Source organism: Elephantulus edwardii, unplaced genomic scaffold (genome assembly GCF_000299155.1).
Source record: "Elephantulus edwardii isolate Elephantulus edwardi_28Jun2011 unplaced genomic scaffold, EleEdw1.0 scaffold00009, whole genome shotgun sequence".
Lineage (NCBI taxonomy): Eukaryota > Metazoa > Chordata > Mammalia > Macroscelidea > Macroscelididae > Elephantulus > Elephantulus edwardii.
This window is the reverse complement of record NW_006399759.1, coordinates 5,870,224-5,891,962: the sequence shown is the minus strand read 5'-3', so window position 1 is coordinate 5,891,962 and position 21,739 is coordinate 5,870,224. Positions and strand designations below refer to the sequence as shown.

Here is a 21,739-nt window from a genome sequence, read left to right as displayed (position 1 = left end):
TGACAGGAGTCCAGAACAAAGGTAGCATAGTGGAGTGAACTTGAGGGGAGGGATTGAATAACAATGAAAGAATTTTTCTTTTACTTTCCAAAGAGAAAAGTGAATTGGGGGGAGGGGTGGTCAGGGAGAAAAGTACAACAATGAATGAATGGAAATCCAAAGTCTCTGTAAACTTTCATGAAAATTAATTTAAAATAAAAGAAAATGTCAGGAGCAGAGCATGCCCTTAGCCCTGGGGTCCCTATGTGGAGAACCTCCTAGACCAGAAGACAAAGCTATAACAATGAAGGAGCTTGCTGACTGCTGTGAATTTCCTACTGCATGGCACAGAGGAACTACAGTGGGTTTGCTGACCCAGAGTGAAAGAGCTGAATGCCTTTGATCAGGAAGCTTGCTGGTAGAGTGGGCTGCCCCCCAGGCATATGTTGACAGAGCTGAAAGTGCCTAACACATGACTGAGTAAGAGACTGGCTGGGAGTAAGGGCCAGCAGGACACAACCAAGAGTAATGTCTGCCTGCCTGCAGGCACAATGGAGAGTGAGCTGAGAAACTAGAAACAATCCTGACTGATGAACTATCCTGTCTCCTGAGCTGTTCCTCTACTTCCAAATTTATCCTGATCCTGAATCGTAAGTTGTTACTTCCCTAATAAACTCTATTCTTGTGATTTTGGTCTCTGAATCCAGTGTGGCCACTACAACAAACTATAAACCCAGCAGAGAAGTTGAGAATACCATAGGAAGAATGACTGGTGTCAGAACTGGTTAAAAGGTTGGAGAGAAGAAGTACGTTTGATTTCCACCTCATAGGAGTCAGTTGTACTGATGCTGATAGTGATTGTCCTCCTCACTCATAAAGTTAGGTAAAGTCTGAAAATTACAGACACCCTATTTCATCAGCCATTTGAAGAGCTTGGGAGGAGCTCTCCAGATAGAGGGAACAGGGTGGTCAAAAGCTCTTGGTGTGGGTAGGAACACAGTGTCTTCAAAGCACTTAGAGGAACATAGTGGGGCAGAGAACAGAGAAAGCAATACAGGATAAGACTGGAGTGAAAGGTGGGGGCTAGACCATGCTCAGCCTTGCAAACAGATTTTTAAAATGCTGTTGCAAGTGCACTGCATTCTTATCTCCTTTGTTTTCTCTTCTCAATGCTACCAAAGAAATGAGCCAGGCTATTCTACTAGTTCTGTCACCCCATGATCGTGATTAAAGGCTGGAGGCTAATTAGAAAAATGTACCATCCACAAACTAAAAATGTTGTTCATTTCAGCACCTTCTCCTCTAAACTCACCTAAGCCAGAACCTATGAATTGGCTGTGAATAGACAAAGGTTTTAATTTCACCACCTCTCCCAACCTGAGAGACAAGCACACTGATTTATTCCTACAGGAATAAATTCAAGGGAAAAACATAAATTAACTCAGTGGTCACTGAGCCAGCTGCATACAGCCTCCTTAATTAATCAGGTCACTTCTTGTGCAGTACGCTATTGATTTAACACATTAAAATATAGAAGGGGAGATAAATGTGCACAAATAATTGTTTAAAATAGAAGAAAGTTCTAAAAAAATGTAAGACAGGTAGCCTAAACCCAAACCAAACTGTCCTTGAGTCACTTCCAACTCATGGGGACCCTCCACCAGGTTTCTGAGACTGAATAAATCTTTATAGAAGACAACTTGATCTTTCTGGGCAAGTAACAGAGATAGTTTCTTGAAATAAGTCTTTTTAATTACATGATCTAGAAGCCATAGAGTGTTCTGCAAAGAAAACCAACATCACAAAGTGGTAAATTTTAAGGGGTTACAGATATTGTCTCCTGTGGAAGGTGAGAGGAAGTAAGGCCAGGTCCAAAGGATGTTCACATGTTCAGCAGGGAAGGAAGTAAAGCAGTATATATGGTACTTTGTTGGGAAGACAATTAGCAATATAGATTGAGTCTCAAAAAATTTTCAGTTTAACTCAACAACTCTCCAACTTCCTAAGGAAAATAATCAGAAATCTGCCAAAGACTTATGCATAAGAATTTCTAATTGAAAAAAAAAAAAAAGAATTTCCAATTGCCTTGTTATTTGTGCTATCAAATATAAAGAATTTAACCTGATGTTGTTTGCCATCGAGTCAAATTGCCTGGCTCATAGCTGACCCTCCTGTGGGTTTTCTGAGACAATAAATCAAACAGGAGGTGACTGCTCATCCGCAGAGCAGCTGATGGATTTGAACCAAGTGACTCTGAAATTGCAGCACAGCTTCTTACCACTGGGACATCAGAGCTCACCCAACATGCACTATACAATTAATTGATGTTACATCTCATAAGGAATAGTATTTAAATGGTATTTTTCTTGAATGGTATTTTTAACAGTAGTGATTTTGGAAATGATCAACATATAATTTTAAAAGCTGTGCAAACTCCTAATTACAGCATGATAATAAGGAATGAAAAAGTAGGGGAGTGAAAAATGGATTCCCAGATATACTAACATTTAAGGATGGTCTTGAAGAGTACGTGGAAATTTCTTGGAGGAAGGGAAGAAAGGATTCTTACATTCTGAAAAAGGCTGGAAGGTAGTATGTTTCTTGAGAACGATTTACGGTAGCCAGATCTCTCAACTGGTCCTAGTCTGCAAGCTCTTTATCATTCCTTAAATGTTGAGATTTTGTTGTGTACTATCAAGTCAGATCCGACCCATGGCTGACCCTTCAGTGAATTTTTTCATTCAGTAAATAATAAGGAAGTTGACTGCCCATCCTTCTCCCGAGGTTGCAGTGCGGGTGGGCAGGGGCAGCCACCAGGTGGTGGATTCGAACCACTTGCCTTTGGATTGGCAGCACAGCTTCTTACCTACCATTGGCCACAAAAGTGGATGAGTTATGACTGCGAAGTGGATAGAAAGCCGACCTACTAAAGTTGTTGTTTGTTGTTGTGTACTGAGGCAGTTAATTACATGGGAGGAGACTGCCCATTTTTTCTCCTGCGGAGCAGCTGGTGGCCTTGAACAGCTGGCCTCCAAGATTGCAGCACAGTTTCTTGCCACTAGGCCAGTGGAGTTCCCTCAATGCCTAGAAATAGCACAATACACAGCCTCCGATGCGCCTCTAGCACACGCTTCGAGGGAGCGAAACAAGTCTCAGGGACTTAACTCCTAGTCTTTCCTCTAGCGCCAAAAACAACCCCGAGCGTCACCGACGTCATGGCGTCAGCCAGCACGCGTCGCGCATGCGCAGTTGGCCGCTGGGCCGGCTGTGTGAGGTTTCACACCCTAGAGTGGACTGACGGGATGCGGCCTACTCAGCAGAAGGGAGCTACTTGAGGTAAAGGGCCAAGGCCGCGTGAGAAGTCAGCAGTCCTGTGGCTACACAGACCGAGGGAAGCCCAGAAAAGTAGAGCATCTCTTCCGAGCTTGTTGCCTTGGTCCCCCAGGTCCTCAAGCCTCCCAGTTCACTCCCCCGCCCACTGTTCTGGGGCCATGCTGCCTGGTGGCTGCCCCTGCCCACCCGCACTGCAACCTCCATCCTCTCCCTTCTTCGGCCCTGGAGCCGTGCCCACTGCCTTCTCTTTGAGGGACAGAGATGGGATGCCCTTTAGGGTGGGAGGCTAGTGAGAAGACAGCCTCCTGTCCTCCCTGCACGCACTGCCCACCGGCCTGGCTTTGCACTCGCCTCCACTTGGGCAGCGCAGGGTTTGGCCCGAATGGTTTCTCCCTTTGTAATTCTAACCCCGACTTGACCTAGTCTCCAGGAGCTGGGGCCATCCAGCCCCAAAATGAGTTTGAACAAGCTCAGGGTGGTTTACTGAAGACATTTGTTTTTGTTTGTTGTTAGATGTCATTGAGTTAAGTATGACTCATAGCGACCCTATGAACAACAGATCTGAGCTCTCTCCTATCCTGTGCCATCACAATCTCCCGACACCTTCAAGCCCATTACTGCAATCACTGTCAGTTGACCCACATGAAGATTTTAGTCTCCTTCACTGTCCCTGCACCTTCCCGAGCATGATGTCCCTCTCCAAGGAATAACATCTCCTAGCAACATGCCCAAAGCAAGCAAGACGAAGCTTCATCAGCTTTGCCTCCAGGAAGTATTCAGGCTGCACTTGCTCCAAATCATGGCTGTTCTTTGGCAGTGCGTGAGCTGTCCAGTACTCTTCTCCAGTACCACAATTCAAAGGCATCAGAAGCTCAGATGAAAACAAGTCTCCTCCCATAATTGAGCCCTCTCCTTGTGCTTTGGGATGTAGGGCATTTGGAAGTCTATGTAGCTAACAGACCCCAAGAAACATGAGGGTACAATGTTTCCTCTTTAATATTTGCCTCATCTGGCCACCTGCATTTTGTATTCGTCACAGTTCCTCGCTCACTGTGGTCTTCTCCTTACCTTTATAATTGTCTTAGTTATCTGCTTAGCCCATGCAGACCCTGTGTGTCATGTCATAAAAGCTTTCTTCACAGCTTCACCGGTGGGAGTGCTCATGTATTCTTTTGTTATGGCCCAGATCATGTCTAATCTGGATGAAGCAGCCCATCAACTGTCCAGAAGTGGGACAAGCCTCTATGCAGTGCTAGAGCTTAAGAAGGGTGCCTCGCCTGAGGATGTGAAAAAGTCCTACAGGTTCAAACTTCAGCTTCTTACCCAACATTGCAATTTCCCCTCTTTAAAGTCTCGTTTCTCTACCTTGTTTTCTAAACCCACTTTAAAATCTCTACCCTTTTCCTTCGCTTTTGGGGTCAGCGTCCTCTTCAGCACGGGATGGGGGAGCATTTAGACTTTTAGCTGCTTGCCCACTTCTTTATACTCTTATCTCGTGAATGCATTCTGCACTATATAAAGGCCTATCCCTATAATTCATCCTAATCCTCCCTCCCTCACCATCCCCCACCTCCTCTCCACCTTCTTTATGGGTATTGCCTGGGTAGGAAACTGGCCTTGAAGTATCATCCAGACAAGAATCCAGGAGATCCTCAAGCCGCAGAAATATTCAAAGAGATCAACACAGCCCACGCTGTACTGAGTGACCCTGTAAAGCGGAAAATCTATGACAAGCATGGATCACTGGGAATCTATATATATGATCACTTTGGCGAAGATAGCGTCAGATACTATTTTATAGCAAATAGTTGTTGGTTCAAGGTACACAATTCTTCTTAATCTCTTAAAACCAAGGAGGACCCGTTGACCCTCCTCTCCTAGAACAAATGTGTGTGTTGTCTCACTTTCTAGTTGGATGGTGGATTTAAGGCACTTTCGTGGCACAGTAGTTAAGAGTTTGACAGATTGGTGGCACAAACCCACCAGCTGCTCCGTGGGAGAATGATGTGGCAATCTGCTCCCATAAGGATTTACAGCTTTGAAAACCTTACAGGGCAGTTCTACCCTGTCTTATAAAGTCACTTTGAGTCAGAATCGACTTGCAAGCAGTGGGTTTGGGTTTGGTTTGGGGGTCTCAGTGTGGGCGAGCTTGACTGGTAAAACAGGGATTGCGAGATTGAGACCATTCTCTCCTGCCTTGTAGACACTAGTCCTCCTCTGTTGCCTGCTCACCGGTTGCTGTTGCTGTTGCTGTTGTTGCTTTTGCTGTGGAACACTCAGACCACCAACTGAGGAAGTAGTCAAGAGAAACAATCAAGAAAATGTCCGCCGTCAACCTCCAAGATCAGGTGAGCATGGCAGGCAGGGGCTGAGGTAAGATCTGAGGAATCTTAGTGGCAGAGTGATGAAGAACTCAAAAAGTGGCCAGTTTGAACCTACCTAATGGTTCTACAGGAGAAAGAGCAAACCTTGGTGGTCTGCAATCTGTAAAGATTACAGCCTAGAAAATGCTTACCGATCAAACGGATGGTTCAAAGTGGTGGATTCACTCCATGTGAGAAGGGTGTGATTTACAGCCTCAGAAAATCCATTGGAGGGTCAGCTATGAGTTGGTTCCCATTAGATGCCATAAATTTGAGTTCCATGTCCTCTTCCCCTGCTCCCACCCCCCCTTCCCTGCCTCCCACCCCCCTTGGAAAAAATCCTTCCCTTGCAGTTGCTTCTTAGCATCACAGAATAACACTCCTGGAAAGTTGAACAATTTCATACCCTGTTTCATGGAGTGGCTATGAATTGAAATCTACTTGGTGGCACCTACCAACAAGACAAACCTGGATTCGGAATTAAATAGTTGGAGCACAACAGCTCTCTTAAACTGTGAATTCCTACATATGTCGAAGAAAAAGATATGTCAATGTGCTCTGTGTCTGAGGGCCCCAGCCTGGCCATTTGAATGCCGTGTGGCCTCATGACTATTAAGCTAAGTAAAGAATGGAGTGGAAGAGTATGCCTAGAGAGGGCAATAGTTAAAATCGGGTTAGAGGCTGTCACTTATTACATTAACTCAAAAGGAAAACGAAGTGTTTGAAATTATTTCCACCCAAGTAAATGTGGGACCTATGGCTGGTGACATTTGCACACATTGCCACCTAGTGATCCTAGTGAGTAACTGCAAGGGAATACTTTTTCAAAGGCGGACGGGGAACCAATTCATAGCGGATTGTCCCGCGGTAATTCTCAGGCTGTAAATCACACAGGAGGAGATTGCATCTTTCTTCCATGGAGCCACAGGTGGATTCAGACCACCAGAGAGGCCACACCTTTGAGTTATCAGTGCAACTCCCTATAGACCAGCCAGCCACCAGAATTGTTACTAAAGGTTAATATGTTTGTTTCCCAAATCCTGTTTTAGCTGCTAAAAGTCGTATTAGAGAAGAGGACTATTCTGACAATAGTGATGATGATTAAAAGACACTGAAGAGTAAGGTATGAAAACACAAAGGCAGTACTATTTAAAGGATAAGAAAAGAAAATACACCTAACTTCAGATAATTTAGTGGAAAGTTTATATCCTTGTGGTATTAGCTACAAGTGTTTATATTCTTACTCGAAAATTTGCTTTAAATTCAGGGTGACTATTCCTTCTGGTTAACAAGGTGCCAACCTCTTCTCTCCATAGGTGCTAACCAGTGAGGGTGCCTTCTGCAGTCCACAGGACACACTGAAGAGAGGAGCAGTAGCCTTGACCTGACATTTATCCTGACTTGACACCTCTTATAATAATCCCACCTTCAGAAGCATTGATACCCGGGGAACACCATCTCTGTTCTTGATGATACCACCAGGCTTAGCCATACAGGGTCTCAAAATTGTTCTTCGTTTTAGCTCCAGTAACTTATGTCAGTCTTTCAGAGAGCAGCCTTCCCACTTCTAGCCTCTGAGGTCTCAGGCCATGATAGCAGACTTTTCCCAAAGATTCTTTTCCCTCTGCCTTCCTTGTGGTGTGGACCAAAGTAAATGGATAGGGTCCCTGAGTCACTTCTATATCTCTGTACTAGTGATAACAAAACAGAGTGGATCCCATCCCTGGAGGGGCCAAACCAGCTAACCGTCTTTCCTGTAACTCTGCATACGAAGCATCCTCATGTCAGCCTCATTTGTAAGCTGCTACACACCTTCCTGGGACTGGTCGCAGCTGCTTTTAGCACCCATGCCCTTTGCCAGCCACATTCCATGTCAACTTGGGAGAAACATGAGTGTATTTGAAGCGTAGGAGCAGTCATGCTACCTCTGGTTTCTCCCTGGACTTCGGCTACCAGCACAGCACATTAACGCTTGTGCAGTGGGAGTTCTTACATCAGAGCCTGCTTGCCTCCATCCTTTCTAGCACATTGTATACACGTTGATCACCATATATTTTATTCTTAAAACAGGCATGAGACACGTGAGAAAGAACTCTTCCAGACCCTTTCCCCCAGATACCTATTTGTTCTACCTATTTGGTATCCCTTCCACGCCAGGGTCATTCCCCATCTACCAGAGCCTAGTCACTCCACAAACTCTTCTTCCCTGACTGAATGAGGGGATAAGAAATGTCAGTAAATAAAGAGCTTTAGTCCAGTCTCAGTGCATATGCTTGTTCCAAGACAAATCGTGTCTGAAATAGAGAAAAATGCCTGTAGGAGAAAAAAAAAGAGAGGAGGCCAGTGTTGGGACCAACCTTGCTTGGAAAGGAAGAGTCTGGAATAACTGTGGGGTTGGGGCAGACAGTTCCAGGAGCCTTGTGATCTCGTGCTCTGTCAGTGCTCTAGAATTTCCCTGGAGACTGATTCCCTTGGTGCCCAAAATAGGCCCTTGGCATACAGGTCCCTTCTGCCCAGTCAGCTTCTCTCAACAAAGTTCAAAGTCCTCAGAGTGGTTTCAGGGGGCATGTTCATGGACCACAATCAAACAGGAACATTCTCGGAAGGTAGTTCCAGGAACGGGCACCAGTGTCCTCTGATCTGACCTGTTTTTCCCAGGGTGATAGAAGATAGGGCTGGGCAAGCACAGAAGGAAGCCCATGTGTTAGACAAGGGGTGTGTCTAGTCTCTGATGCCCGTTCTGAATCACAGGTGTCGAGGCCAGGGTCCAGGGCTAAGCCTGAGGAGGAGGAGGAGGTGGAAGTTGTCGCTGACTGTCTTGTTGGTCTAGCAAGAGTGTTCCTCCTGCCCTCAGTCATGTACATTGCCTCTGACCCAGGCTGATTTAGAATTCTGTGTCACTGCCCTGGAAGAGGAGACCAAGCCTGAGTGTGGAGGTCAGGGGCTCAGCACAGCCTTCTGAGTGGAAGCAAATGAGAGAGAGACACACCTTTGCTCGCCCCCCCTTTCACCTCAAACAATGACACTCACTCCCTGTTGTTGTTCAAGAGAGTCACCCATTCCTGAGTGAGTCAGGGTCACTCACTCAATGACAGCTGTGGCTCGCCTTACATGTGCTAAATTGGGAGTTGGAATGACATACAGATGCCCCTTGTCTCCCTACCCCCACGTTAAAATTAATCTCCTCCCAGGGGAGTAAGGGACAAACTGTGCTGCCCTCTGAGTGAACAAGAAAGTTGTTTAGGGAACAAAAGGAGGATTTTCCAGGGACAGAGGGAGGATAGAAAAAGCTACCTGTGCTTAGCTAAGGCATAAAGCAGAGTAAGACAGAGAACTGAGTAAGATAGAAGAGGCAGCTATCTGAGGGCGAGGTGCGTTATTAGAGCAAAAGCCAGGAGAGAGAACGGAGGTGTTTAAAGAGCGAGCAACAGAAGGGAACACAAGAATTTGCCAACTGTAAAGTCAAGGAGGAAGGGTCCCGAGGCAGTGTGACAAGGCCAGGACCAGGGCCAAGGCCAGGGCAGGCACCATCGCTGAGGGGATGAACTTCACAGTGGGTTTCAAGCCGCTGCTAGGGGATGCACACAGCATGGACAACCTGGAGAAGCAGCTCATTTGCCCCATCTGCCTCGAGATGTTTTCCAAGCCAGTGGTGATCCTTCCCTGCCAGCACAATCTGTGCCGCAAGTGTGCCAACGATGTCTTCCAGGTGGGCTCCTGGTGGGGGCAGGGAGGGGCAAAGAAGCACAGACTTGGGGGAGATTGCCGTGGGTCAGAGGTGGGTGCCCAGGTGGTGACGGGTGGCGAGCCTTGTGAGGTTGGTGATGGCGGTTGTATCTGAAAGGCAGGAAAAGAGCCAGAGTCCTAGCAGATCCCCGAGTGAGCATGAGTCAGCAGTGATCCGAAGCTGGTGAGGAGAGCCTGTGAGGGACAGCCTGGTAAGGAGAGCCTGTGGCCACAGACACAGAGGAAAGCCGGCCCCTCAGAGACTAGGCTTTGTTCATTATACAGCCTGAGCTAGCCTGCATTCCTGCTAGGAGCTCCTAGTTGAGAGAGTGCTGGGGAAAACATGGAGAAAAGATCAGTGGAATAATAAAATATGACAAGCCTGTACTTAAAAACTCAGGTAGTTTTTAAGGGAGCTCTGTGGCCTGGTGGAGGAGGAAGGCCATTCCGCAGGAGAAGGAAGGGCATTCTCCTGTGGGATTAACTGCCTCTGACAACCTGCTGAACGGTCAACTATGGGCTGGTTCCAACTCAATAGTACACAACAACAACTTAAAACACAACATGCTGATTCTTTGGGGGCAGCATTAGATATAGGGGAAATCCTCCCCAAATTAGGTCCTGTGTCCCACTCCAAATAATAAATAGGCCAACTGATGAAAAATATTGAGGCCACTTGACTTAATAGAAAGGTAAATAAGGGATTTGATTTTCTAGATGTGAGTTCATCTGTGGTCCTGGTGCAAAACATAACTAATCAGATTCACAGATGGTATTGTAGCTTCTGATAGCAAAAGTAGAAACAGCATATGATAGAATGGTTCTTAAATAGGCTTGCTTTCTTGCACTGTCTACACCAGAAGATGTGACCCACTGCTGTCAAATCAGTTCTGCCTCATAGTGACTCGCCGTCAGGTTCAGGAAGCTGTATATCTGTTCAGGTGGAGACTGCCCGTCTTTCTCCTGTAGAACACCTGTAGATTAGAATGACCGACCTTTCATTTAGCAGCCTAACACACAACACACTACACCAGGACTCCCCCTGGAGGTACCAGTAATCTGTAGCATGGAGCAAAGATTGTGAGGAATGAGGAAAAGGCCTGGATGCCTAGCAAATGAAATAGAAGCTCCACATTGGCCAGAGCCAGCTTTGATTGCATAACAGTGATAAGGAACATCATGTATAAGTTCTTCATCTGCATCTGGAAGCATGAGGAAATGTTGTAAGACGCAAATGATATTTAACTTAACCAAGAATTCCCATTTTAAGAATTTTTTAGAGAAAAAGAGTTGATGAAGGTGAGCTCTTCACAGTTGTACCCTTGTCTGTCAGATGTTCACTGTCTTCTCTTACTGCCCAGCACCCTGCAGTCTCTCCTGCCATGTCCCCATCAAGGCCTGATTCCATCCCCCGTTCCTCTCAATACCCAAACCTGCTGTTATTTGGCTTCAGACTTTCTCAAGGCCAGAGGCCTTTCCCACATAAGAGACTTAGACTCCTATCCCTGTTCTTCCCAGGCTTCAAGTCATATAAGAAAGGCTACTTTGACCATTGTCATGGTTTTCCCCTGCGCCCAAGTTACTCTGAACATTCTTCAGATAGAAGTGCGTATAGGGGTTGGCAAAATGTTACGAATTTACACAGAAATAGCTTCTCATTAGGGAGCTCTGGTCTCCTAATCTATAGGGAGTTGTGTTGCTAACCGAAAGCCTCCCCTCTATGGTGGTCCAAACCCACCAGCAGCTCTGAGGGTGAAAGACAGGCCATCTCCATATAATCCACAGCCTCAGAGGCCCCGTGGAGGGTCAGCTCCACTGGAGATGGTTCCAACTCAGAGGCAATGAGGCAAGTTGAGCTGATGCTCTCATTAAATCGCTGAAATGTGTGGAAGTGCTAAACAGGAGATCAGTTGAAAGATTTAAGTACATATCATTTAAGCCATAGCCTTTTAAAAAAAATTTTTTTGTGTGTGTGTACCATCAAATTGGATCTGATTGGTACAGGAGGAGATTGTCCCTCCATCTCCAGCAGAGCATCTGGTAGATTCGAACCACGTACCTCTGGGATTGTGGTGCAGCTTAAAATGTGTGAAAGTAAAGAGAAGTTTCAAAGGCTAAAATAATATGCTCATTTATAAAGTGATCAAAATGTTAACATGTAAACCACACATTCTCTGGAGGGACCCAGGAACAGCACCTATACATGGATGCTAGAAGGTGTTTATGTGACCTACCTCATTTAAGCTAATCTTCTGTCCCTGGCAAGCTGCTTTGGTTCCATGAAACTCTAGAATACTGATATGGGCTCTTAGAAACTTGTAGATGGTTTAAGTTCAAGTCAAAAACTGTACAGATTATTTGGGAAACAACATAATTCCAAGAGCTTTGGGATGGCTCTTTGCATCTGGGGTGTTGTACCAGAGCACCTCTGCACCTCCACAGAGGGAAGCATCAACAGCTCATTTCCCTGATGCTTTATTTAGGAAGGCCTGGTGGGAGGCCGACCCAGTTCTCCAGCCACACTTCTGTATATACATCTCAGTATATCCCCCTGTAAAAGATGAACATATTTCATTTTTCACACATTGCCTCCACATTTTGACAACTCGGCACAATCAGATTGTGTGTTTTCTGAGTATGGGCATAAGAATAGGACTTTTGGTTTCTCTGCGTTAAAACTACTTAAGAAGCATACCCTTAGAGCATTGCCTAGAAAGTTAGCAGGACTTATAAAAATGGCACTAGATGTGTTTTTGTAAAGAAATGCACATAGACACATTACACTTTTTTTCTCAAATAGTATAGGAGTTTATTTCATGAGTAGTGAAGATGCTACTCACCTCCGACTCTCAGTTACCTCATAGAAGTAACCATTTGGAAATCTCCTGTGGACAGCTACATGTTTGTACTTATATATGGGTTTTTTAAAGTATATGTAAACACCAATAAGAGCTTATCAGACTATTCGTCTTATACTTGGTGTTGTTAACATATTGTCTGTGAGATTTTTCTATCCTACATGTTCAGATCTGTGCCTTCCTTTTTAATGACTCTGTAATTTCCCATTGCTAAGGCCCATCATCTATTTAAGCAATACTCTAAAACATGGTCCAGTGTTTTCCTGTTTCAAAAACTGCTGCAATAGAACATACGCTGTAGAGAATTCTGTGATAGACGGTACACTGAAACGTTGGAGAATTGTGATAAGATCAGGTTAACTAGAAAACAAAAGATGGAAAAGTTAAAAACACTTCACTGAAAACGTTTCATAGTAGGAAGGGGTTGGGAAGAAATCACTGACAATCCTGTCTGTCTTAGCATACTTTTTACTTGTTGCGTTTTACTTCAAGTCCCTGTCCTCACACATATTTTTAGATGCCATCATAATTTGACTAGTTTTCTTTAGAGCCACAATACATCTTTCTCTGAATTTAAACAGAACAAAACACCAAAACACCACATTAAACCCCCTCAAACCTCTCCCTCCCTCTGTCCCCACACTTGCACCCACTCAGCTACCAAGAAATTTAACTAGATGAAAGCTGTCGGTGTGGGAATCTGACACAAGCATCTTCCCATGTGTTTCTGTATTTGTAAACTCCGCTCACTCTCAAGCTACTTTAACGCAAGCCTTTGGTTTATTTTTATACCTCCCCCACTTGACTGTGGGCCCTTGTTTATGAGCTGCAACCTGTTGTCATTTAATAGACAGCCCGGAAGCCTTGCAGGAAGGTTGTTGAACAGCTTGTCTAGAGGGTGTCCATTTAGGGAGCAGTTTGCAGGGGTGGGAATCTCAGGAATGGGGCCTCCTTCTCTCAGGAGAAAGGGCAGTTTTAGAAGGAGCTGATATCCACGTCATTCCTGCTCAAATTGAAGTTCTTTATCGTTAGTTACTTAGTAGGAGCCATTGGCATTGGTCACAGGCCTGTGTTTTAGACCACTTCCCCACCCCTGGGAGCGCCAGGACTTCCCCAGTCCAACTGTGGGCAGGGCTCACTTAAAATTGACTCACCAAAACCTTATCAAGTGCGCTAACCTTGTAGCAGAGTTAGGGGCTTTACTTGATCTTTAAGGAACAAAAATAAAACGGACACTGGACTGAAATTTAGCATTCCTACTTCCTGCTAAGTTGTCACGTGTGCTAAAGCGGCTCCTTCACCTCTTCAAACCTGTATCCACATCTATAAAGTGAAGGAGTCTTTTTTGAACCTGACTTTAGTGTCTCTTGGCATATCAACAATCTGATTCTACAAATTAAAGAAATATTATTAGGTGCCCTTGATGCTTTTGAAAAGGATGGACTGGTTATTTTAAAAGCCCTCCTGGCGTAGAGTTGAGCTGCTAACTGAAACAGTGATGGTTCAAATCCACAGCTGCTCCACACAAGAATGGTGAGGGCAGTTTCCCCCCATAAAAGGTTTACAGCCTTGGAAACTCAACAAGGGGTCAGTGCAAGTGGCACTGACTCTAGGGGTCTTGGTTTTGTTTTGGGGAAGGTGGCAGAGCAATGGTTAGAGCACTTAGAAGTAGTCAGTTTCTAAAAAGATTATAGCTTTGGAAACACTATGGCAGTTCCACTCTCCTCTAGGGCTACTAAGGGAGTTCTGGAAGCCCAGTGGGTAGAGAGTTGTACTGCCAACCCAAAGTCAGTCAGTTCGAATCCACTAGCTTCTCTGAAGAAGAAAGATGATTGTTCCTCCTGTTTGTTTAAAGCCTCTGCAAACCTGTTGGAGGAACAGCTCCATGAGACAGACTGACTTGATAGCAATGAGTTTGGAGTTTTGGTAGAGTTGGCCTTCTGAGAGCATAATCTACAGGGAGCTTCACTGTAACCCAGAGGCAGTTCAGATTTCTGGCAGTTCAGATCTACCAGTAGCTCCATGGGAGACAGATAGGCAGTCTTCTCCTGTGCAATCCACAGAGCCTTGGAAACTCAGTAGAGTGTCGAATGTGAGTCAGTTCTGATGGGATGGCCGTGACAATGTGTGAAGTTGGTAGGCTCACAATGCGTTAAATCAACTCACAGCATTGGGTTTGCTTTTTTGGATTTTCATTGTTTAGGGACTCCTATCCTGGTACAGGGGTCCTGACTCGACCCATCCTTCCATTTGTCCACACACACCTTTAGCAGGTAAGACAAGTTTACTAAATCTCTTGTCTGTGAGACCTTTTGCTGAATTCTGTAAGGCAAAATCCCTCCACTCAAATCCCTTCCACAGAAAGTTCAGCCTCCACTGACACCTGGCTTATTCAAATTCCTGCTTTCTGCCCACCTTTCTCCCTGGCCTCCCAAGTGTGTTTTGAGTTCTGAGTCTCAGAAGACCCATGTGGTACAACATCCAGTGCTGGCTAGGCCATCAGGCTAGGGAGATGGCTTCCAACAGCCGCTGCCTCCCAGGCTACTGTCCCGAATGAGCATCTTCCTGGAGAGCCAGGGAAGAAGGAAAATTGCCTGAACCCAGTATGTACACAGGACCTCTTCCTAGATAGACTATGTCTGATATGTGCTGTGATACATTCCAGAGGAAACCAAAGGCACCATGCAGCTTAAAAGAGAAGTCAGGACATGTATGTTTTGGGTATTGCATAAAATAAAATTTTACTTATTTATTCCCTTTCAGTTTAGACTTAACAGTAAAGAAAGAATAGCTATTCCATGTCCTGTGGTTTTCTGTGTTCATTTCTTTTTAGGACCTAGATTGGGGTTATTAACAGTCCTTTGTGTTTGCACAGTGTTCTGTAATTTATGAAGCACCTTCACATATATGATTCCATTTGAGATACAGATAGAATGGATGTTATTTCCATTTTGCAGAGAAGAGAGAACACAGGAGATGATACAGCTACACAAAGGGACAAAGAAGGAACATAAATCCAGACATTCTGATTCCTAGACCAAGGAAATTGCCCCTCCACATCATTGGCATGTGAAATTTTACTTTATAGGGCATCTATCTCCCTGTATAGATGTAAAAGTGAAGGAAAGAACCAAGACTTTTATGTGCACCCTAGAGCCAGTTACTTATTGCTTAGCCTTAAAATAGAAAGAAAAACAGAAACAGAAGTTGGGCTTTTGCTAACTGGAGATTAGCCAGAGGGTGAGCTTTAGCACATGTCTAGACAGTTAGCTTGAGGAATGAACTAAGGCTCCCATGTACACCTCAGAAGGTAAAGTTCTATTTGTGATGACAACATCAAAGGACTTAAATCAAGATGGGAAGGAATCCATGGACCCCTTTGACAGCTGGGTTTTATGAATGTGACATCAACAACCTGCAATTGGCAGATAACACAGCCTTGCTTGCTGAGACTGAGGAGGACCTGAAGCGCTTGCCTCAGAAAGTCTAGGTCATAATCTTAAATATGTATTGAAGCTCAACATCAAGAAGACAAAGATTCTAACCACTGGGCCAACTTGCAGCACCATGGTAGATTGAGAAGTGATTGAGGTTGCCAACAATTTCATTTTGCTCAGCTCCCACAATCAACCTCTTGGCATCAGAAGTCAGAAAATGAGAAGACGAATTGCACTGGGAAAATCTGCTGTCAGGGACCTCTCCAGAGTACTGAAAAGCAATGATGTCAGTCTAGAGACTAAGATGTGCCTGATTTGGGCCATGGCCTTCCCAATTACTTGCTATGCATCAAAGAGCTATACAATGACTAAGGATAACAGAAGAATCAATGCCTTTGAGTTGTGGTGCTGGACAAGAATATTGAACTTATTACCATGGACCACCAAGAGAACAGGTGTGTCTTGGAGAGGGTGAAACCAAGAGTCTCTGTGGAAGAAAGGATTTTGAAGTTCTGTCTCACATACTTTGGGCACTTGGCGAGAAGAGACCTGTCCTTGGAGAAGAACATCATGCTTGACAGGATGGAGGGACAGCGCAGGACAGAAAGACCCTGGATGAGATGGATTGGCACAATAACTGGTAATAGGAGCAAATGTGTCAGAGTCAATGAGACTAGCTCAGGACAGGGCAGGCTTCAGAGCTGTTGTACATACCGTCGCCAAGAGTTGCAGGCTACTTGATGGCGTGTAACAGCAACAACATGGACTCTTTCTAAGAACAATTTTTTTAAATGCATAAAATATGCACATGATTATAAAGGAAACGGATTCATTAGAGTAGTGCATGCAGTCTCAGTGGAGGTGACATGGTTTTCCAACAGGTAAAAGTTAGCTCTTGGGGGAAGGGAGAAAATAAATCTTAATATCTTTATGTATAAAGTATGTTGTTATTGTTAGGTGTCATCGAGTCAAGTACAACTTGTGTTGTTATTGTGTGCTTTCAAGGCAGAACTGACCCATAGCTGATCCTCCAATGGGTTTTCATGGGCAGTAAATCACATGGGAGGAGATTGCCCATCCTTCTCCTGGTGGATATGAACTATATGCCTTGGGATTGTAACACAGCTTCTTAGCACTCTACCACCAGAGCTCCCTAAAATATGTGAGATGAAGCTGTATCACCTTTGCCTCCAAGGAGCACTCTGGTGTCACCACACACACCCAGAACCCTGAAGGTCTCTGTGGAGAAGAAAAAAGAGGTTCCTGCAGTGCCAGAAACCCTTAAGAAAAAGTGAAAGGATCTCACAGAATTAAGGGTCAAGCCCCTAAAAAGATGTTTGCCCAAAAGATGCTTCAAAAGTCAATGCAGAAGCTTATCTCAGAAGAGGCTAAGCACAGTTACAAAGAATATAGGCAGATGAACAGAACTGAGATTCGGATGGCAAGAAAAGCTGGCAACTTCTGTGAACCTGCAGAACCCAAATTGGCACTTGTCATCCGGATCAGAGGTATCAGTGGTGTGAGACCAAAAGTTCATAATGTGCTGCAGCTCCTTTACCTTTGCCAGGTCTTCAGTGGCACCTTTGTTAAACGCAATAAAGATTCCATTAACATGCTGAAGATCTGAAACCATATATCACATGAGAGTACCGAAACCTGAAGTCTGCCAATAGGCTGATCTGTAAGTGTTGTTATGGCAAAATTGATAAGTGAATTTCTCTGATGGATAACACTTTGATCTCTTGGTAAATATGGCATCATCTGGATGGAGAATCTGATTCATAGGACCTGTACTGTTGGTAAAGGCTTCAAAGAAGCAAACAACTTGCGGCCCCTCAAATTATCTTCTCCATGAAGTGGAATGAAGAAAAAAACACCACTCATTTGGTAAAAGGTGGTGATGCTGGCAACTGGGAAAACCAGATCAACATACTTAGTAGAAAAAGAATGAACTAAGGTGTCAATCACAGTTGTCTTTTATAATTTGGTCAGTTAATAAAACAATAACTATGGAGCTCTGGTGGCCTAGTGGCAAGAAGCTGCACTGCAATCCCAGATGTGCCTGGTTCGAATCCACCAGATGCTCTGCTGGAGAAGGAGGGACAATCTCCTCCTGTACCAGTCAGATCTGATTTGACGGTACAATGCACAAAAAAATAATAAAATTTAAAAAAAATAAAACAATAACTGCTTTCAAACTGAAAAACAAGGAGTGCTCTGGCTGTACCTTCTCCAAAGTATTTCTCTTTTGGCAAGCCATGGAATATTCAGTACTTTTCTTCAGCACTTCAGCTCAAAGGCATCAATTCTCCTGTCATCCTTATTTATTGTCCAGCCCTCAGCAGCATAGCAAGTGATTGAAAAGATCATGGCCTGAATCAAGCACATCCTTTTTTTCCCTTTTTTTTTAAGCACATCTTAATCCTCAAGCTGACATCATTAGTTCTCAATAAGTTAGAGAGGGCCCCAACTGCAAACTTTCTCAGTGTAGTACATCTCCTGCTCTTCTGACTGCTGGTACCAAGGATCTTGATTGTGGATCCAGCTAAGATGAAGTTAGTGACAGTTTCCATCTTTTCTCTAGCGGCCTTCCAAACCAGTGGTGATAATTTTTGGTTTTTTGGCCTTGAATGCTTCAGTCCATACTGAATTCTGCAGTGTTTGATCATCAGTAGCAAACACTTCAAATCCTAACTTTCAGCATGCAAGGTTGTGTCTTCTGCATAGTGTAGGTTGTTGATGAGTCTTCCTCTGATCCTAATGCCACATTCTTCTTGAGTTTCTTGAATCATTTTCTCAGCATACAGATTGAACAGGTATAAAAAGAGGACACAACGCTGACGCACACCTTCCTTAATTTTAAACCACGTGGTGTTCCCACACTCTGTTCAAACAGTAGCCTCTTGGTCTAAGTATACATTTCTCATGAGCACAGTTATGTGTTCTAGTTTAATAGTTGGTATAAAGCATAGATATTCATAAACAGGTATGCCTATAGAAGTACATTTTAGTGGAGGAGGAAGCTATTAAGATAAAATGTCTAAAAAGGTTCCTGGATGGGGCAATAACGAAAAAAAAAGTTGAGAATCAGGGATGTATAACTATGAAAATAGTTTTACATGTTTGTTAGATATGTGTTCTAAATTGTGGTTGTTATGTACTGTCAAGTCAGATCTGCCTCCAGTGAGTTTTCAGAGGCTATAAAACACAGGAAGAGCTTGCCCACCTTTGCCCACCTCCCTCAAATCCATTGGTAGATTCAAACCATGTATCTTTGGGCTGGCAGAACAGCTCTTACCATTATGCCACCAGAGCTCTCTTGTTCTTGAGTAACACAGAAAATACACAGCTGGCTTAGTTGTAAGGAGGTGTGCTACAATCCTGAAGGCACACAGTTCGAATCCACCAGCCATTCCTCAGGAGAATACAGGCAATCTCTCCCTGTGCGATTAAACTGTCTCTGAAAACCCACTAGAGCATCAGCTAGGGTCGGTTCCCACTCGATGGCACACAACAACAACAACAACTAGCAATAAGCTAACCAAAAGGTGAGTGGTTCAGACCCACCAGCCACTCAACAGGAAGGCAGCCTGCTCCCATAAAGATTTGCAGCCTTGGAAACTGTAGGGGGGCATCACTGTAAGCTGGACTTGATTTAATGACAATGTGTGTGTTTGGGTAACAGTGGGCCTACCAACTTAGAGGTAGTGATCAGGATAATTGACTTTTTTTGTTATCTCAGCAGCAACTGTAATGTGATATGAAATAACCTGTGATTTCTGTGGTGACAAAGTCACAGCCATGTCCAAAACTCCTCTCATTTGTTGCCTACATTTCTTTTTTGTTGTTGTTGTTGTTGTTGCTGCTGCTTACATTTCTAATTGAAGGAAATGCTCAATTTCTTCTAGAGTGAAAAATAAAAACTGTAACTTGTTTCCCCTTCCTAGTTGACAGAGACCTGGAATTCTATCCATGGAGCATTTGGAGACTGTGCCCCAGGTTAAGTACTCCTATATTAGAGGCACCAGCCATGTCCCAAACACCCAGACTTGAAACCCTAGAACATCTTTGAAGGCCTAACCCTCCCCCACATACCACAAGCAATGAGTGTCTGGTCCTATGGCGCCCTCAGTCTTTCCAGGATTGTGGAGGCTGTTGGGGGAAGCCCCATGGCCTGCACTGACGACTGCATTGCTTCCTAGCCAATCGCTGCCTTCAGCATCTCTCCCTTCCTGTCTCTCCAAACACCCTCTGTTACATTTTCACTTTCCTTTTAGAAAACAACTAAATCAAGGTCAGATTGTTATGCTGGCATTCAGAGCCTCCATAGGATTCATCTTTCTAGCTTTTCTAGTCCTATTTGTCCCTTACCCTACTGTAGCCTCTCATTGCTCCTGAAAGTCTTTCCTACTGGTCCTCATCAGCTACTTGTTTACGAGGCCTGCAGGTCCACCCTCAGTGATGTCCTCTTAAAACACCTTCCTCCTTTGTGGTTCTTCACTCTCTAACCACAGAACCGCCGGCTAGTTTTTGGGAGGGTGTAAATCTCGGGGGAAGAGATGGCCCTTCTTTTACCTCACGGAGTGCCAGGAAGAAGCTGCCTAGGGTTAGCAGCGACTCCCTACAGACTACACCACCCGAGGCCCCGGGGCTTCTCCGCGGTGCTGTCGGCTTAACTTTACTATGGCGCTCTAGCGCCCCTCTTCCATTCATGTCAGGATTGAGCATTGCATTCAAAATACTTGTTTGACCAGAAATCACTCGTAATTCTATTATCCAATGGCAATTCTTTTCAATATATTTAACTTTATCAATTTTATAAAAAAATTCTTAGTTTATACAGAGAAATTTTATAAATAGAAATTATTATTGTTACGTACCATCGAGTTGGCACCGCCCATAGCTGACTCCAGTGCGGATTTTCAAAGGCAGCAAATTACATGGGAGGAGATTGCTCATCTCTCTCCACGAAACAGCTAGCTAGTGAATTCGAACCATATACCTTCAGATTGACAGTGCAGTTTCTTACTACTAGGCCATCAGAGCTAAGATGAAAACTTAAAAATCACCTGAAAATATTACAATCCTCTACAAAACAGAGATCCTACTAGCTATCTAGAATTTACATCCTGCTTTCTTAAACAAAAAATTAATAGTATGAATTTTTTCCATATGAAGAACTCTTCATTAAAGATTATTACATTTAAAAGATGGTTGCATAATATTCTATTGTATTTGTTGTTATGTGACATCAAGTTGCCTGCGACTCACAGCATAGCCAGTCTCACTGACTCTGACACACCAACCCCCATTGACCCAGTCACTGAATCAATCCATTTCCTCCGGGGTCTTCCTCTCCTGCGCTGTCCCTCTATCCTTCCGAGCATGATGTCCTTCTCTGAGGACTGGTCCCAAATTATTCATTCTGCATTTGCAAGATGTTGGGGACACAAACCAGACAAGTTTTATAAGAACAGGATTTCCCAAACTTCATTCTCATTTCAATTTCCTGAATTTCCCCATAAAATATCTGTACTCTCTGTACTATGGCTTAATATTTCTATTTTAAATGATTCATATTTTAATTATATAATTTATGGTGTAAAAGGACTCACTTTTACATATAAAATATTTACTTTGTATCCATTCTAAACTCACTGTGCACATGTTATCAGGAAAGACTTATCACTCAAAAAGGCCATCATGTTTTATGAGAGCCAACAAAAGGAGGAAACCTTCAATAAGAGCTGCAAGAATAGACGCATCACTCAGTTCTCTGAACACGAGTCCTAGCCCACCTTCAGGCTTTTACAAAGCACTCTTTCCCCATCTTTTTACCAGTCAGCCCTTTCTTTCCCTTCAACAGTCAGCATGAATGTCTCTAGTCCTGAAAAGCTTCCCTCACCCCTTTATCAAGGGTATCATCCAGGAAGAGTGCAAACGGTCATTGCAAAGACAGAAGAGGAAGAAAAGACCAAAATGGATGTCAGAAGATACTCTGAAAATTGCACTGGAGCACAAAGAAGCCAAAGCACAAGGAAGA

At 44.1% G+C, this 21,739-nt stretch overlaps 2 protein-coding genes and 1 pseudogene across 2 annotated transcripts in view; all 3 read left to right on the top strand.

Annotated features, from left to right (window-relative positions):
* The first annotated feature begins 4,501 nt into the window (after positions 1-4,501).
* DNAJC5G (DnaJ (Hsp40) homolog, subfamily C, member 5 gamma) lies at positions 4,502-6,998 on the top strand. The gene is made up of 4 exons (XM_006880696.1): positions 4,502-4,614; positions 4,920-5,133; positions 5,516-5,685; positions 6,992-6,998. The coding sequence occupies exons 1-4, from the start codon at positions 4,502-4,504 to the stop codon at positions 6,996-6,998; spliced, it is 504 nt and encodes a 167-aa protein (XP_006880758.1).
* A 1,881-nt stretch (positions 6,999-8,879) lies between these two features.
* Positions 8,880-21,739, top strand: part of TRIM54 (tripartite motif containing 54) — a 20,498-nt gene continuing 7,638 nt past the window's right edge. The window contains exon 1 of the mRNA XM_006880695.1: positions 8,880-9,384. Within this exon, the coding sequence (XP_006880757.1) occupies positions 9,217-9,384 (168 nt within the window). The 5' untranslated portion in view covers positions 8,880-9,216. The remainder of the gene's footprint in view (positions 9,385-21,739) is intronic.
* LOC102844940 lies at positions 16,563-17,652 on the top strand (annotated as a pseudogene).